Source organism: Lathamus discolor, chromosome 1 (genome assembly GCF_037157495.1).
Source record: "Lathamus discolor isolate bLatDis1 chromosome 1, bLatDis1.hap1, whole genome shotgun sequence".
NCBI lineage: Eukaryota > Metazoa > Chordata > Aves > Psittaciformes > Psittacidae > Lathamus > Lathamus discolor.
In genome coordinates, this window is record NC_088884.1 from 74,888,896 (window position 1) to 74,905,397 (window position 16,502).

Genomic DNA, 16,502 nt, shown 5'->3' on the forward strand with positions numbered 1-16,502 from the left:
AATTAACACTTGCCTGCCTGAAGGTATCTGGGTTAGATACTCCCTGACACAGTTCTTTAACAGCTCTGTGATATTTGAAATGGTATTGGTACATTGTCACTGTTTTTTCCTATTTGCTTTTCTCTAACATTCTTCTGTACAGCCTGGTGGGAAAATAGCCCACAGGAAAACAGAGATATTGTTGACATTCACAAAAATAACTTGTTTTCCCCATTGTTTTTCACACATAGATTTATCTTACTATTTCTGTTACAACTACCGTAAACTGTCAGCAGGTGATTTCTGCAGAGAAAGTATCAGGGATCTCAGTATCTGTGCATCCTGCTGGGCTACATTTAGACGCAGCATTTTAAAATGGGCTCAAGTGGCCAAAACGTACAGATTTCCTGGGCTTATAGTGAGTGATGCCACAGGCCTGTCCTGTGGAGGTCCCAGCAGAAGCACAGTAGCTCTGGTGCCAGATCTACTGGACATGTGCTAAGTGTTTCCATGGCAATGTATGTATGACATATCTTCTCTGTATACATGCATGGTTTGGCCATCCTCAGAACCATAGTGTTATGTCTCATACACATACAGAGCTAAAAAACCTCAGTAAGCTCTAAAAATGAGTATCCAGAAGAGGAAGGGCTGAAGCATTTCTCCCTGACCATAAGCAGGAATTGTCATTTTAATGTGGTCTACCTTGTTTCTCTCTCCCTAGGAGCTTACCCTGAAGAATGTTTCAGTTTCTGTGTACACCTGACTGTTCTTGATCATCTGATATTCCCAAGGCTTGCACAGTAAGTCTGTCTTCCTTTATGTGAGCTATTGCTAGGTGACTTACAAAAGCAGGACAATTACCCTAAATGATGAATTATTTAAACATGCCAAATGGCAGCCCTCTTCCCCATAAGCTCTTTGTGAGTACTTGCCTCTTCTTTCTCTTCCGGCATTTGGTATGTTTGTCCTGCCCCTGGTGCACACTGAGGAACTGATCACACTGATATGATTCCACTGAATTTGAGGGGATTACATTTCAAATTACATTTCTTCTGTCTTTAAAACAGTCACCCTGGTCCGAGTTGCATTGAAGGGTTATAAAATCAGTGCAACTGTCAGTAGCTATGAATTATACAGGTTAGATTCATTAGACCTTAGGGAACCATACAGGTTTCCTGTGACTTGCCTGAAGGTACCTGAGTTTAACCTCCTGACACTCCAAAAGTTTATCTCTGGCTCTGACTACACATAATTTATTCTCTATTTGATGCAGGGTTTTTGCCTTCTATCTTCCTCCTACACAGATTTCCATCTCTTTGCATCTTCCTTTCTTCTCCTCATTATTGCTTTTGCTCTTCAGCTGCATGTTACAATAAGGTGTGGGGGGTTCCGCAGCATTTCTGTATGAGCCTGTAATGGAGCTAAGGCTGAGGTGAAAGGAACAATACCAAAAATACATCAAGCAGTACACTGCTGAGTAATTTAAAATATAATATATCTTGTTTTAGTCAAACAATACAGGATTTGATAAGCTATCTGCAACTAAGAGAATCATTTTCAAAGGGTCACCCACTTCGCAGCACAGAATCCAAGGATAAGAGGTAAGCTTCAGGCTGAACTCCCAGCCAAGGATCTTTGCTATCCTTTCCCATTCTTTCTTTGGGGTGGAGGTGAGGATGCTAGAGCTAGGGACTAGAATATTTGGCAAGATTTTTTATTGTAGTAAGAAATTACACAATGGAAAGGAGGAATAGGGATGGAAAAGATTTATAGTTGTTTCCTTGGCAACTGAAACCGTGGAGCCTCATGCAGGAATCCCTGAGAAAAATCCTAGAGGAAGCCAGACTAGATGATCATAATCATCTCTTTTGCCTTCAGACTCTGTTTCAGGCTAAGTTTACACATCACAGTGTGGTGCTGCATAAAGAGATCGAGTTAGTGCTAGATGGAAGCAGAAGCTGAAAGGTTGTAAGAAATCCTTGGGAAGAAGAGAAGCGCTACTTGTCTCCCTTTCATAAAATGGGGAACATTTTGTCATGCAAAAGATGAAAAGATCAAATAACTTGACAAAGATTATTAAAATGTCTTTGGCAACACAGAGGGCACATGCATTACAAGTTCCTTCTTATCACTCTCATTGCTGCAATGAGAACACATTCCTCCTCAATTAACAGTGCACTGAAGAGGTTCAAGGAATTAGCAGAAGGGCTAAGGCAGCAGAAAGCAGGTGAATCAGCTGCTGTTTAATGAATTATGTTTGCCCACCACACACTACAGTGTTCCACAGGGGCTTCTGGCACAAAGGGGTCCTGGTCCTGCACAGTGTTCAACTGCAGCAACAGTGAATCTTCATTAGTGGATTTAAATGTAAGAACTGGGGCATATATATGAATATTAATGAGAAAAAAAAAAAAAAGATTGACTAACTTCATGCTATTAAAAGATTTCTAATCCCAGAGAGTAGGTGGAGCCTTTTAAAAAATGTATAATGAAATACAATGTATAATGATATATAACACTAAGAGCACTAAGAATGTGGATTTTGAACCCTTCTAATTTTCTGTTTATATAGCGCTTTGCAAGTGTCAAATGGAAATGCACCTTCATTTGAACATTTTTCTGCTCTATGTCCCATGTGCTGGCATTTGTTAATGCAGAATTTTACGGCTATGCATTCTGGGGAGCTACTTGGCAGTGGGTAGCTAGTATTGATGAATAATGATGTCAGATAAATGTCTAACTTTTATAAGGAACAGTAATTTCACTGCCTGGAGAGAAAGCTGTTCCTTTACAGCAAAAAAAGATAGAAGATATTTAAGGCAGCAAAAATGAAACAGGAACCTAATTTTATTATTTTGATTCATGGGTTCTCAAAATGTGACATCAGGGCTGGGATTCATTTCATCTAATGTTACCCGTCTACAAGAAAGGACCTAGCTATTGAAGCCTTCCTCTATAGTCAAAGGAAAGAGCCAGGTGAGGCCAGAGGCTAATGTCTGTCCTATCTTATAATGAAATGCGTATTATTTCTTTCCTTTTATAACAAAGGAATGGAGCTTAGGGACTGAGTTTCAAAGAAATGTATGCATGTAACTCCAGTTAGAAAGGATCTATTGCAACTGTCCTGGTTGATCCAAGGAATGCAAGTTCTTTTCGAAGTGGATGTAAGAATGATTTCCTCCTACCAAAAAGGAGAAGTCTACAAGCAATCAAGGATGCAGTACACTGAGCACAAATGAGGAAATGCAGGATATGTATTTTGGAGGAACAGAAAGAGAGGAATGTATTGGTGCAGGAGCCAAGCCTTCTGAAGCTTCAAGGAAGTATACTGCACAGTATAATGTTATTCACATTTTTCAAGACATACAAAATGTGCTTCCTTCCAGAAAGGCAGGTCAGTTGGATAGGTTAATGCTTTAACTTGATTTGGGCAACTTAGCATATTGTCACTGGCTCTTACAAGTCTCCACTTCTTTGGTATTTTTCTTGAAGCAGTAGATTGTGGAGTCGTGGTTTAATAAAACCTCGAACTTGAAAGAAGCTCAATTTTTTTCCTAGATGTGTAGTGAAGCTTAAGGAAGTGAACTGCAAAGGCTCCAAAAAGGGAAAAGCAAATACAAAACTAGACATGTATGATCCCTTTAGCCAGCCTTATGATTTCTGAATATTCAGACTTGAACACCAAGTTGGCACTTATATAGTGTTAACATCATCCATTGCCCGCCTTCCAAAACTGTGTTAGCTGTGTTAGCTGTGTTGTACATGGAAGGAAAATTCTCTGTATTCTCTTCCTCTTTTCTTCCCCTTCCCCTGTGTATAAAGCCCCACTTTGCCCCATAAGTGCAGCTCAAGAGACATTTAGAAGTACAATTATGGTGCAAACATAACCGGGTTATTACCACAATAACACAACAAAGCGCTCTAGCTAAAGTATATGCATTGCAGGCCTGTGATGTTAAAATCAGATTTCCTTAAAGTGCCTTTGGTTGCAGACAATAAAACCAGCCTGTATGATAGAAAACCACTGAAAATAAATTTGAAAGAAAGGATCCATTTTTACAATAGCAGCATTTCATCTGATGTGCAGACCTTGGTTGATAATTGAAAGTGAGACAGCCAAAGGAACTAGTAGGACTAGGCTAAGGGAATTCAACTAAACAATGCTTTGCATTCAGGTAATTGCATGAAATTGGGCTATTAGAGTAAGTTTTGCAAATTGCAATAACATAAAACAAAGTAAAATATTCCCAGTGTATGCATTCAACTAATGTGCTAAAAGGGAACCACAACTGGTTTCAGACAGAGCACAGAGAACTACCATTAACTATTCAGAGCTGTGTCCAAATATTGTTCTCTGTCTCACAGGTTCCTCACAGAATTTCAAAGGGAAACTTTTTATAAAATAGTAAGTAAATAAAGATAATCTAATAGTTAACTTGTGGTTTTCACTGGCAAGGACATTACTAACATGTCCTTTATCTGACCTTCATTTAATGTTGCATAAAGTATCACCAAAAAGAACTTCATAAGGAGAAGGAGTTTGGGCTCAAATTGCAGCCACTCACTCCAGTAGCTCTCCTGAGCAAACATCAGCAGTAGCTACAACTTGTGTCTTTTTAACTCCTTCAATGAGATAGGATTATACTGCCCTGTGGCCTCCCCATAGCTAAGAAAAACTGTACCAGGAGAGGTGTCCCAAATCCTCCTTTGTCTTAACTTCTTGGTCTTTACTTTTTACCCTGCACTCAACCTTGCAACTCAACCTCAGTATCTGGAATTGTCATCTGCAGGGGACAGTTTTAGAGATGGCTTTTGACCATGCAGCTCCAGCCCAGCCGAGTCATCGCAGCTGATGAACGCTGGCCCACCACCAACTTGGGCCAATTATTATAACGCTCTGAGCTCAGTCTGGCTAATGCCTACTGCTGTGGCACCTGAGAAGGAAGACTACAATTAGTCATGCTTTTATCTTTATTGAAGACTTGCCTACCCAAAAGCATGTGCCAGCCACGTGACTTGCTGGGCTGTCAAAGCAAATGCCTGTGTCAGTAATGCCTCTGTGGAATTCAGAGCCAATTTCCACTGTGCCTTTCTCTTCTCTCCCATTTTTGAAAGAAGGGGAATAATTTTAATTCTTTCTGCGATGTACATAGGATATAATAATATCAAATAATCATTTAATATATCTGTGTCAGTAATCTCTTTATTAGTGTTTTTCAGCTTAAAATCCGTATCAGGGTACAGAAGAAAACACGTCAGCATCCTGTAATGAATGTAAAAGACAGCTGAGCTGTGGATAAGAGGTACCTGGTTAACACCAGAGCTTTCAGCTCATTTCTCTGTCACTGAATTTAGCAGTGGAGTAAGCCTTCTGTGGCATCTAATGTTGTTCCATGGATTCTGCTCTGTGCCCAGTCTACGTGAGCCTTAACATTCCAAAAGAGAAAAGTTTTGTTGTCCTTGGAGGGTGATTTCCATGCTGGTGCATGCCACTCCCAGAAATTTTATCTGGAAGTTCTGACTCAGGTTTGCCATTTTTGGATTAAATTATTTCTCTTTCAAACACTGCCCTTAACAAACTCTTCTTGACAATTAAGGCTTTTCAAGTGTTATATGTCTCTGTAGAATGCCTGCCTGTCCTGAGTCTGTACAATGGTCATTTAAAATGTACTTAGGGCACAGCTGCACTGTGACATACCATGGTGCAAATATCCCTGTGGCAAAGCTGAATGAGCTGGCTCCAAAACCGGGATTTGTACTTTGTCTATTTAGTAGAGAGATGCAAGGACCATCTTTTCTGGGTTGCTTTGCTCTGTGTCTGCTGGATTTGATACAATAGGGTCCTGGTTTGCAGGTAGGCTTTGTAAACTCTGCTTTCAGGAAAGAAAAGAAGTAATGAAAGTGGCAAGAAAGTTGCACATCGCTGGTACTGCAGTGTTCAATGCTAAACAAGGGTGTTCAGTGGGGGTCAATGCTGGTTGAAGAAAATTATATGAAACGTGGCTTAGGAATCCTGGCATTTGCGCCTCAAGTAGTCATATAAAGGATGTTTCTTGCTTTATGGAGATCTGGATGGTGATATTTCACTGAGAGATGGAGAAGTAACATAGGGAGAAAAGGTCTTTATGGTGACATGAAGGCAAGACTGTAGAAGATGAATGTGAATCAAGAAAAAAACCCAAACAGTAGAGAACAGAAGTATAGGTATTTTGTGACAGGTATTGAATGGGAGGGAGCCTGGGGTTATAACTTCTAGAGGGACCAGAAACCATTAGCAGTAGGAAACCAAAGTAGATTTGAGGGAAGGGAAAGGGGCTGTTAAAGCCTTTCTCTCAGGAAGATCAAACTATTATCATCTGTCAGCAGGAGCAAAAGCTCCTAAAGGTGAATGTCATGGGCAAGATTTTGAAAGTGTTCATTCCAGCTGCTCCTACCAAAGCATCTACTGATGGCCTGATTCAGTTATTCTTACTTTCCCAAAACCACTGATCCTTGAGTCCGCAAAACCAACTCATCTGCTTTGTTCATCATAAAAATTAGGATAGTATTTGATTAATCTTTGGTATAAACTGTATCTGGGCCAGACAGGAGAAGGCCTTAGCTTTCTATATGAAGTCCAAATGGTTTCCGGAATGGTAGATGTGCCCAGAATTACAAAGTGATGATTGGAAACAGATGTGGGGGAGGATTTTGCAAGGTCTGGATATTTTTTGGAAGTATTTATTGACATTGCATAAAGTGGCAAGAAGGTTTGTTGATTCCGTTTTGTGGGAGGAGTTTAATGGATTTATGTGTAAGTGACCTTTCAAGTGAGCACTCTGTTTAAGAGGGATTACCAAGGATATTTTATAGTAAATTCACTGTACTTGAAATTCATTTTTCTTAGGTTCCAGAACTACAACTGACAAGATCTGGCTTGCTCAGTTTTTGTGTGTCATTCCATAACACAGAGAAATAATCTAATTGCTGTTATAATCAATGCTATAGTAGCTTGGAATGCATTATTTTTAGTATGGTAAGTTAGCTAAGTATACATAGAATTATTTTTAGTTGCTCAGGATATAAGGGTGAAGGATAGTTTGATTGAGCAAAATGTATCTGTGGTGCAATAATTTCTGAGTATGATATGTCTGTGTGTTATGAAATGATATTTTATAAACAAAATGAAACAGTTAAAGTCAGGATTGGTTGCAGATATGAAGCAAAAAAGGCCAGTGGTTCAGAGAGCTGCATACTTCTCTACTGGAGAAACAGCACTAAGCTCATTTATCCTAATGTGTTGTCTCAGAAGAACTGGAGACAGGAATTTGAGGTAAAAGGTTTTGGCAGGTGGTGAAAGTGAAGGGTTGCTCCTTAGTGGAGGCACTTAATGTAACTGTTCTTAGGAAGAGGAGTATGAAGCTGTATGACAGAGATATTTTTTGCAGGCCAAAAGCCAGAAGCCCAGACAGCCTGAGGTATTTGCAAAAAGGTGACAATCCTTCCAGCAAGACAAAGATGCACTTGAGCAGTCTCTCCAGTGTCTTGATGAAATCTGTAGAAAATGTGGAAGATAGCAACTTACTAGACGCTTCTTTTTTTAAACAAAAGACTATTTCTCTAAGTTAACTCCGTATATTTCTCCATCTTAGAAGCTCAGAATTGAACACACGACATATCTGCATCCCTTGCCTTTTTCTTTTTTTACATAAGAACAATCCGGTATTTGTGGGGCATTCCTGATGCCAGTTCTCAGTATTGCATTTCACGCAGTTACAACATGAGACTATACAGGACTGTCTTGTTAAGCTATGCAAGTACAAATATTTATTCCCTAATGAGATTTGTTATTTTTTTCTTCCACTTTTTAACCTAGAAAGCATAATTTCTAGTACCTTCCTTGTACTTTCTAGAACAAAACTGATTTGTTTTGTTAGTCTTGCCTTTTGAAGTTGACTCTTAGTGCTAGCAGCTGTTGCTACTGTACTTCATCAGCTAGTAAAGAGGAGCAGGGTAGAAGTAACCTAGAGCACAAGTTTGGATCAAGTATGAGAATTAAGCAATATATTGGAAGCATACAGTAGGATTGGGCTGTGTTGATCTGTAAATGGTTTGGGTCTTTTTTATGTCACATACCATGCAATTTTCCATAGCATATGGTTTTGAAGAGAGTTAAAGAAAAACTGTAATGTCTGCTCTCTTAGATTCAAGTGTTGTTAAGAAAGCTAGATGTCTGAGAGCATTGGTAATAGCCTAACGAACCATCTGAAGGTCTTCACAAAGCCAAGCTAGAACACTGCCCTCAGTGTTTTTTTCAGTGGGTAGTTCAGCAGATTGGAAATATTCACAAAAATCTGTTTCTTCACAAATTTCAGCAACAGCGAAAGAGCAGGAGGAAAAACTCTGTTGTTTTTTAACATAAATATTGTTCGCTGAAGGAAAATACATCATTAGCATCTCTGGTCACTGAGTCCCAAACCAGTAATAACAGAAAGGTAAATTACTGTGCAGTTTTCTGGTCCCACTGGAAATACTGTTGATGGTCTCTGATTCGCTACAATGTATCCGAACCAGAGTTTTGTTGTGCAGTGTTGAGAAACGGGTTTCTTGATTTAAGTATTATGCTATGAAAAGCAAGGTGAAAATTCCTTTCAGGTTGGTAAAAGGGTCTTATTCACACCTTCACTTCCAGCAAAACCCAGGCAACAAGAAGTGAGCACTTCCACAAAAAGCCCTCTCAAGACACTCTCATTTCTGTCGTTGCAGCATAGGTGTATAAATCCACTGCTGGGTTTGCAGCTTCTCAATGTCCCTCTGTGTGTTCATTTGTAAGGTTCCTATCCAAAATGTTGTTGGTTTTTTTTTCCCTTATGTTCTTCACAAAACAAACTCTCAGTTTCTAGGTGAAGCCTGTCATCATTGATCTAATCATACTTTGCACAGCCTTTGATTTTTTTGCATCCTCAGCCTTGCCCCAGAGATAAATCAGAGTAGCCGTCACTGCAGTGGAAAGCTCAGTAATGTCAAAAACTTCCTGGTGTATATGCAATGGGAAGTCATTCAGCAGTAAATAAATAATCCTTGCAAGTCACACTGTTAGAAAAGATTATTTATTTCTACTTTCTGCTTAAGCAAGATGCCTAATAGTCCTGCTCTATACCACCCAGGACCAGAGAAGAGTACTATAGGAAAGAGAATTTCTCACCCTGTGACTCAGTTACTTCTTGTGATGAACTCATTTGTGAGCTGCAGGGTAAAACTTGGTTAAAATTATAGCTAGTTTCACTTGGTGAGTTTGCAAGTGACAACGCAGGTAACCCTGTGAGAACCAGTGTCCAGGATTTCCAGCCTTTACTAATGTCCTAGCAAAATTTGCCATAGTTTTTCAGATTTCTGTTTTAGTAGAATCTGAAGTCTCCTACAGATCTTGGGGTGTGTGGGGGTGTGTGTGTGTGTAATATTGTTATTATAAATGTCATTCTTGGTGTAAGATACTTGTTAGAAGCATGTAGGGTATTGGGATTACCGAGATTTGGGAGGTTTTTGTTGCTGTTCCAAAGGGAAAGGAAAAACACACCCTCCACTACAAATCCCATCATGTCATCCCTTCAGGGAGTATTTGAGTGAAACTTTTTGCTGGTTATTCTGTAGCACCTTATATCTGTGCATCAGCAATAGGTGAAAAGGACCAGAGAGAAGGAAGATGGTGAGGATGCACTGACCTAGCCTGAAGAAGTCCTGAGGAAAGCACAAAATAAAATACAGGCTGAGACGTGCTGGAAGCTGTAACCAAAAAAAAATAAAAATTCCTTTGTCACAATTCCAGCTGTACAGAAGGTAACAAGACTTTCTGGTAAATGAGAAGACAGCAAAGAAATAACTGAAGGCTACATAAAGGAAAGCTGGAGAAAACCCCTGTAGTTGGTCCTAAAACCATTGGAAGTCAGCTACCACGAATATGGATAACTCCTGCCCTGGCTCATCCAGAAAAGTGGGTGAAGTATGTGTCAATCAGGTTGCCACATATGATGTAGCTTTCCAGGAAAAAGGGGCACAAAGAGGACTGCAAAAAAGGTTAAACGGACTAATCAACAGTACAAAGATACTTAAGTTAATGCAATCACTAAGAAGCGTAGGAGCTACAACTGCAAAAGCATTGCCCCAAAGGTAAGGCTCAAGTGAAAGAGGAGGCTAAGCACAACAGAGGGTCATATGTGACTAGCGAAAATCCGCAGAAACACCTTCTGGGGAGCAGCAGCATAACAGGTAGCCACCTCACAGCTCCTCTTTCAGTGCTGGTTGTTATTTAACAACAGGAATTTAATTTGGAGGTGTCTGGTGGAACATGTGAAATTGCAAAGGAATAGAGAATATGTGATCAAATGTGACAGTTCTTAAATTACTCCAGGAAGAGGGGAAATAACATAAATACTCGTTTGGTCTCAACAGACACAGAAACTGGGGAGCATGAACCCAAACACAAGATCAAAAGATTATTTTCGTGAACTGAATGCTGGGAACTGGAGCAGGAAATTGTGTTAGCTGAGACAGTGAACGCCTTAGCAGTTGCAGTGGATTTCATTATGGGTAACATCTCAGAAATGTGAGAGGAGTTGTCTCACACTTTAGTCTGGGAAGTTACCTTTGGATCTTGGTGGAACAAATTATCCACAAGCAATCTGAAATGTACTGCAGGCAGTCTTACGAGCTCTGTTACTAGAGGCAGTGTAAGGACAAGGATACAGTGTGCTCTCTTTCATCGAAAGAGCTGATAGGCAGTGTCTGAAGTATGTTTTGAAATTAAGTATTTCAAGGGTCATAACTGCCAAAACTAACACTGAATCTGAAGCAGAGATGGAATCCTATTCACCTACTGAGTACTTCCGAGGTCTAGCTTATTAAAAGAAAAGGAAAACTACACCTGGCAAACAGAAAGAGTATGTAACTGCATGCTCTTAACGCCAGGCACAGGTGCATGCCACTGCTTACAATGAAGGCATATTGGAATGAAGTGGGGTTGTAAGCTTTTGGTGGCTATTGTTCAGCCTGCACTGCAGATCTGCAAAAATGGCTGGGAAGGACAAGGGAAACTAAGAGAGATGGCAGCAAGGAAGTGCCTGACATGGCACGTATCCACAAATGGTGGATATATATTAAAAAAATAAGGCTAAAGAGTGCTCTTTTGAGCTGAGTTGTTTTCAGAGGGCTGGCATCTACCAAATGTACTTTTTTTTTTGTCCCACTGTGGCCTTCTTTTTGCAACATTTAACATCTTTGCGTGTGATGTTACGGTTTAGATTCTGAGTTTCATTTTAAGATACAGGTTGTAATCACCCACGAAGTTTCTGTGAAACATCTCTCCACTGCACACAATGAAAGCAAATTATATCGTACTGGCCAAGACTTTTAGAATGAAAGTATATGTCTTGTGCTGGAAGGCCTGAAGTACTCATCATGGTGAGTGCCTTTGATACCTTGCCAAAGACAGGGTAACTCTGGACTTTCTGACCTGAAAATGTCTAACCTAAAACCAGACTGGTCTATTATGCCCTCCCCTTACCCTTTGTGCCAATGTTGAGCCACATCTTCAGCTGATATAGTTTGACTGATTTCATCAGTGCTTGCTTACACTGTGAAGGATCTACCCCATTGCGCTGCCTGCGTGATCCAATGTTGTGCATGGTTGTGCGATGTACAGCTAAAGCTTATGGGTATTGCTTTATTCCTGTATGTCAGCAAAACGAACCCTCTGCTCCACGCTTCTGTGGGTGTGAGGTGTACCTGTGTGTCCCGTGCTGTGCAGAGAACAGCGTTGGGAGGGACCCTGTTGTTCTGCTATGTACTGTTAGCCTGTTGCATCGCGGGAGCAGCTGCAAACTAGGTGAGCGCAGCTCTGCATTCCGGCGGGACCTCTTCCCACCCCTCGGTGGCGGCCAGACTGCTGAGGCGAGCCGGGATATGGAGGAACACTGTGGTGAAAGCACCCCCCGGTCTTTGCGCTCGCTCTCCCCTAGAGCAACACTAACGCTGCGAGGCTGTCCTGCCACGTAGCTATGCCCTCATCCCTGCGTCTGCTCCTTTTCCACGCGGGCGGTCATTATTGTTCCACCCCCCAAAGCTCCGCTCGCAGCCAGGGCGAGGCGCCGGCCCGCCCGCGGGCACCACCTCAGCCCTCGGCCTCACCGCGGGTCCCCTGACGGGGGCGGCCGTTGGCTGACCCGGGCCGCGCAAGGGCCTTGGCCCCTCCCTTCCCTCTCCACAGCCCCCGCCCAGCGGCGGAGAGGAGAGAGGAGGGGAGGGGCGGGCGCGCCCCCGCGCAGACGCGGACGGCGGGGCGGGGGCGCGCAGGTGGCGGGCGGTCTCGCTGCGCTCGCCGCCGCGGGACGGCCTCAGCCGGGGCTAGCGAGGGAGGGAGGGAGCGAGTGGGTGAGCGTCGGGCGGCAGGGACGGAGCTGCCGCCGCTTCCCCCGTGAGGGGCCGCAGCTGCCAGCCCGGCGAGCCTCGCCTCCCCGGGGCTTCCCTCCACCTCCGTGCCCGGGGGCCGAGCCGCTCACGGGCCCTGCCGTCCCTCTCCCGTCCCGCCGCTGCGGGGAGGCGGTAGCGCCGTGGCGCTGCCCCCGTGAATACTGCTCTCGGGGTGGGCGTGGGGAGGGAGGGGTACGGCGGCCTCCCGCCCCGCGTGTCCCAGCCCCGCCGGCGGTGGATGCGCCCGGGAGGAGCCGCCGAGCCCGCCCAGCCCTTTCATCCCGCGGGGGGGACCCGGGGCGCCGCGATGACTTGACGCCGGGCCGCGGCGTGTCGTGCCGTGCCATGGAGGGGGTGACACGCTTCGTGGTGGCCTCAGCGGCCGCGGCGAGGTGGCGGCCGGCGCTGCCCGCCCTGTTGCCGCTGCTGCTCGCCGTGCCGGCTCTGCGGGGCTCGCCCGCCGCAGGTAAGGGAACAAAGAGGGCCTGCCGGGCTGCGGCAGGTGTGCCGGGGTGGAAGCGGGTGGCGGAGCTCTGCCGTCCCCGCATGCCGGTGTCTGTTACCGGGGGTCGGCAGCGCCGCTAACAATGCGGCGGTGCCGCGGGCGGGCGGGGGCCGCTCGTGTGCGCGGCGCTGCTGGGGAGCTCCGCCAGAAAACGCGGGCATTGTTCGCGGCCGGGGCGGGGAGGGGGGCCTCGGACGCGGGACCCGTTCTGTGCGGCGAAGAAGAGCAGCGGCGGGGGGCGGTTGGTGGCATTCCTGTACCACATCTCCCGGGGACCCCGTGTTCCCGGCGTGCGGGGTGCCCTGTGCGAGCCGGGGGTGCCAGGCGCGGGGTGCCCAGCGCCTGCGGCGTTTGGGGGTGCCTGGAGCGTTTGAGGGTGCCAGGTCTCATGCGGTGGTGGCACCTGCGGGGTGCAGGGCGGCCGGGTTCGCCTTCGCCTTTCAAGTTGTGAAGAAGCATCAGAGCCCGTGGAAGGGCAGAGTGCTGCTTTCTGAGCACTGCTGTGGTGTGACGTGTGTGTGGAGAGAACTGTTGGGGCTTCAGAGGGGGGTGTGTGTGTGTGCTTAGTACATACTTTAAAGCAGCCAGAAATTAGTGACCCCCTTTCTTTTCCCTTCTTTTCTCTAGTGGGTTTAGACATCAAAATTAGTCTGTAGTTAAGCAGACAGTTTAATCACAAAGATGTCTCCTTTGGTTCTGCTCCCATAATACTTCTTGGTTCATCTCTAATACTTAAAAAAAAAAAAGCAACAACTGCCAATTCATAGAAAGAGATGATTTTGCTGTGGCTCTAGGTTTTCTTTTTGGTAGATAACAGGTATAAAGTAATACATTTTTATCAGAGTCAATAAATCATCGATAAGTGGAAAGCGGTGATAAGAACCTGCATTAACCGATTTTGTAAAGTGGACCAGCTCGTGCTGGCTCTTTTATTTAAACACGTGGTGATTATTGTTGGGTGCTTGAGAAGCCTTGGTGTTATAAAACATGCTTATCTTATTATAAATACTTTGTTTCTACTTCAGAAAGTAGCTTGCGTTTTTGGTGGTGACTGATCAGCTTTTCAGGGAGCTTAGGCTCTGCTCCCTTCTTAGCTGGGAAGAGTTGTTCCATTTCCATCCTATGTGACAGTCGATAATTTCTAGTAAGCTTCAGAGATTCTTTTTCTTAAATAGAACATGCTTTGCATACAGATAGGAGAAGGCAAAGTGATAAGTTCGTAAGTTGGAGACTTGCTCGGGCATTTTTGCCTCTTTGAGTTTAATAGAATGGCTGGGTTTCTCTTTCTAGGTTTTCATAGGAAGTCAGTGAAGGCCTTTGTTTAATTGTTTCATATTTAGTGGTTCTTAATTAAACATTGTGGTGGATTTCTGTCAGCTTTCGTGTGATTGTTGTGCTTCCTTGTATAACTTAAGAACAGCAATAGAAATATTATGTAACCTAGCCAGTGTTTGTTCTGCTGGAAGAGAGCACCCGGAGACAGCAGATCTTGCCCAAAGCAATGCTTTCCTTCTCAGTCTAGTGCAGGAGCCTTCAAGCTGTTTTGATTTGCGAGTCCTATAGCTTTCTCTTTCCACTGGGCATGTGAACTTTTGCATACTAAGAGCACACTTCCTCTTCAGAGGATGCTTTTGATAGACGTCTCGGAAATGGTCCATTCATCGTAGAGATTTAAAGACTGCAGGTTGCAGAAAACAAGAATATTTTGTTTCTTTTAGGTTAAGGTGAAATGCTTTATTAAAAAGCATGACAGTATTCCAGTTTCTCATGTCTTGGGCCTGTAGTGTTTAAAAAATTAGGATGCAGCCTTAATTCTATTAGCCTTGAAATGTTTTGATGGTGGTGTGTAAGATGTGTACTAGTCATAAGCAGTAGGCTTGGACAATATTCCCTTAATTGCCCCACAAATTTACAGCTCCCTGAGTATTTCTCTTGGGTGCAGTTTGTTTGCTTTCCTTGCCATTTGGTCTTGACTTGTGTAGGAACAGCAAGAACAAACTCCTGCAACTTTTGAGTTACGCAGAAAAGTCATCGAGTAAGAGCAGAATGGCTGTTAGAGCCACTTGCTTGCAGTTGAAATCATAGCAAAGTGAATGTCAGTACTTAAGAAAATTTAGTAGAAAATCAACTTGGGTTTTGGAATGCCTGATCCAACTCCCACTGAAGTCACAAGTTGCTGAATCAGGGCTTCAGTTTCCACAGTTAAGCAGATGCTGAATTCTGAGTATGTGGATAGGTTGCTGATGTGCCAAAGGTAGGTATATATTTGAGCACCTCTGAAGTAGGGCTTTGGTCGGGCTCTGTGAATGTCTTATTGCGCAGCACAGGCTGTGGTTTTGCTTTTGTTCCATTGCACAATCTGTGCAATTCCCTCACTGACAATCAGGAGGATTTATCTTGTCTCGCTGCGTGGTTTTCTTGGGAAGTGTGGAGAGCTGTGAGCTGGACTCAGAAAAGTCTGCAGTGGGTCTCCTCAGAGACTCAGGGACTAAAGACAACTCGTGGAGGTCAAGCAGGGAATCAGATGTATCTGCCTTATGGGACAGTTGCAGGATATTGTTTATTCAACTTAATTGCATGAATGTGTTGCAGACACTTGAGTTGGCACCGTGTCTCTTGTGGCCAGTTCAGCTTGTCAAGCTTGCTTCCAGTTCATTTTCACAGAAGACCCATATGGTTGGAGGATTCCCTTTAAGGCTGCTTTCTGTGCTGTGCTTGCTTTATTTGTCAGCCTCGTGTCTGCAAGCTAGACTTGTAGTCTTGCCAGAGGAAATGTGTTCTTTGTTTACATGTTCTTTCAAGAAGTTAGAATGCTAAACAAGCTAGTGGACAGTGCAGCTTTTTGTTCAGTTTTGCCTGTTTTGTGAGTGACATGTGTTTTCTGTGAAGTAAGGTCTTTGATTTCTCAGGCAAGGCTGTGACTGGAAGTATAGCAGGCCTTTAACAAAGTAGGGTTTAAGAGTTTTGACCTGCCTTGGAAACAGATTTCAGGCACTGGACACATTAAAGAGCAGTGATTCTTGCTGCAGCACATATCTTTTCCAAGAGGTATGGTGAGATGATGCTTGTGTTAAATGGCAGATTCTGACAACCCAGTTCTTACTTTTCAATTCATAGTGTGTGTGTGGGAGGGTTGCTTGGGAGAGGAGTGAAGCAGAGTAGACTTCTTAATAATACAGTTTCACTTTAACTGTGGGAGACATGGCTTTCCTTCATTTGAAAGTAAATCTGTTTATGGTTGATGTCCTAAACTACCGTGAGTCTCCGGCCTTGCCCATTGTGGTGTACAGTATGAATTACACTAATTGCATAAGAGTCATTATGGATGATGTCCTTTACTACTAGTGTGTCTCCAGCCTGGCCCATTGTGGCATACAGTTATGAATAACACTGATTGTGCAAGAGTTATTAAACAAAGTGTGTTGTGAGAACCTATGTCCTTATGTATATTTAAGGAGCCATAAGGAAATAGTGCCTTAGAACCCCTAAGTTAAGTCAAACGATAGCATTAAATGAACAATGCAGACTTAATTTCTTTTTTGACTCATGTGCAAGCACCACATTTTCACGG

At 43.6% G+C, this 16,502-nt stretch overlaps 1 protein-coding gene across 3 annotated transcripts in view; it reads left to right on the forward strand.

Moving 5' to 3' along the window:
- The first annotated feature begins 12,391 nt into the window (after positions 1 to 12,391).
- Positions 12,392 to 16,502, forward strand: part of KIAA1549 (KIAA1549 ortholog) — a 146,635-nt gene continuing 142,524 nt past the window's right edge. For all 3 annotated transcript variants that reach the window (XM_065680740.1, XM_065680748.1, XM_065680758.1), the window contains exon 1: positions 12,392 to 12,892. In XM_065680740.1, the coding sequence (XP_065536812.1) occupies positions 12,772 to 12,892 (121 nt within the window). In that variant the 5' untranslated portion in view covers positions 12,392 to 12,771. The remainder of the gene's footprint in view (positions 12,893 to 16,502) is intronic.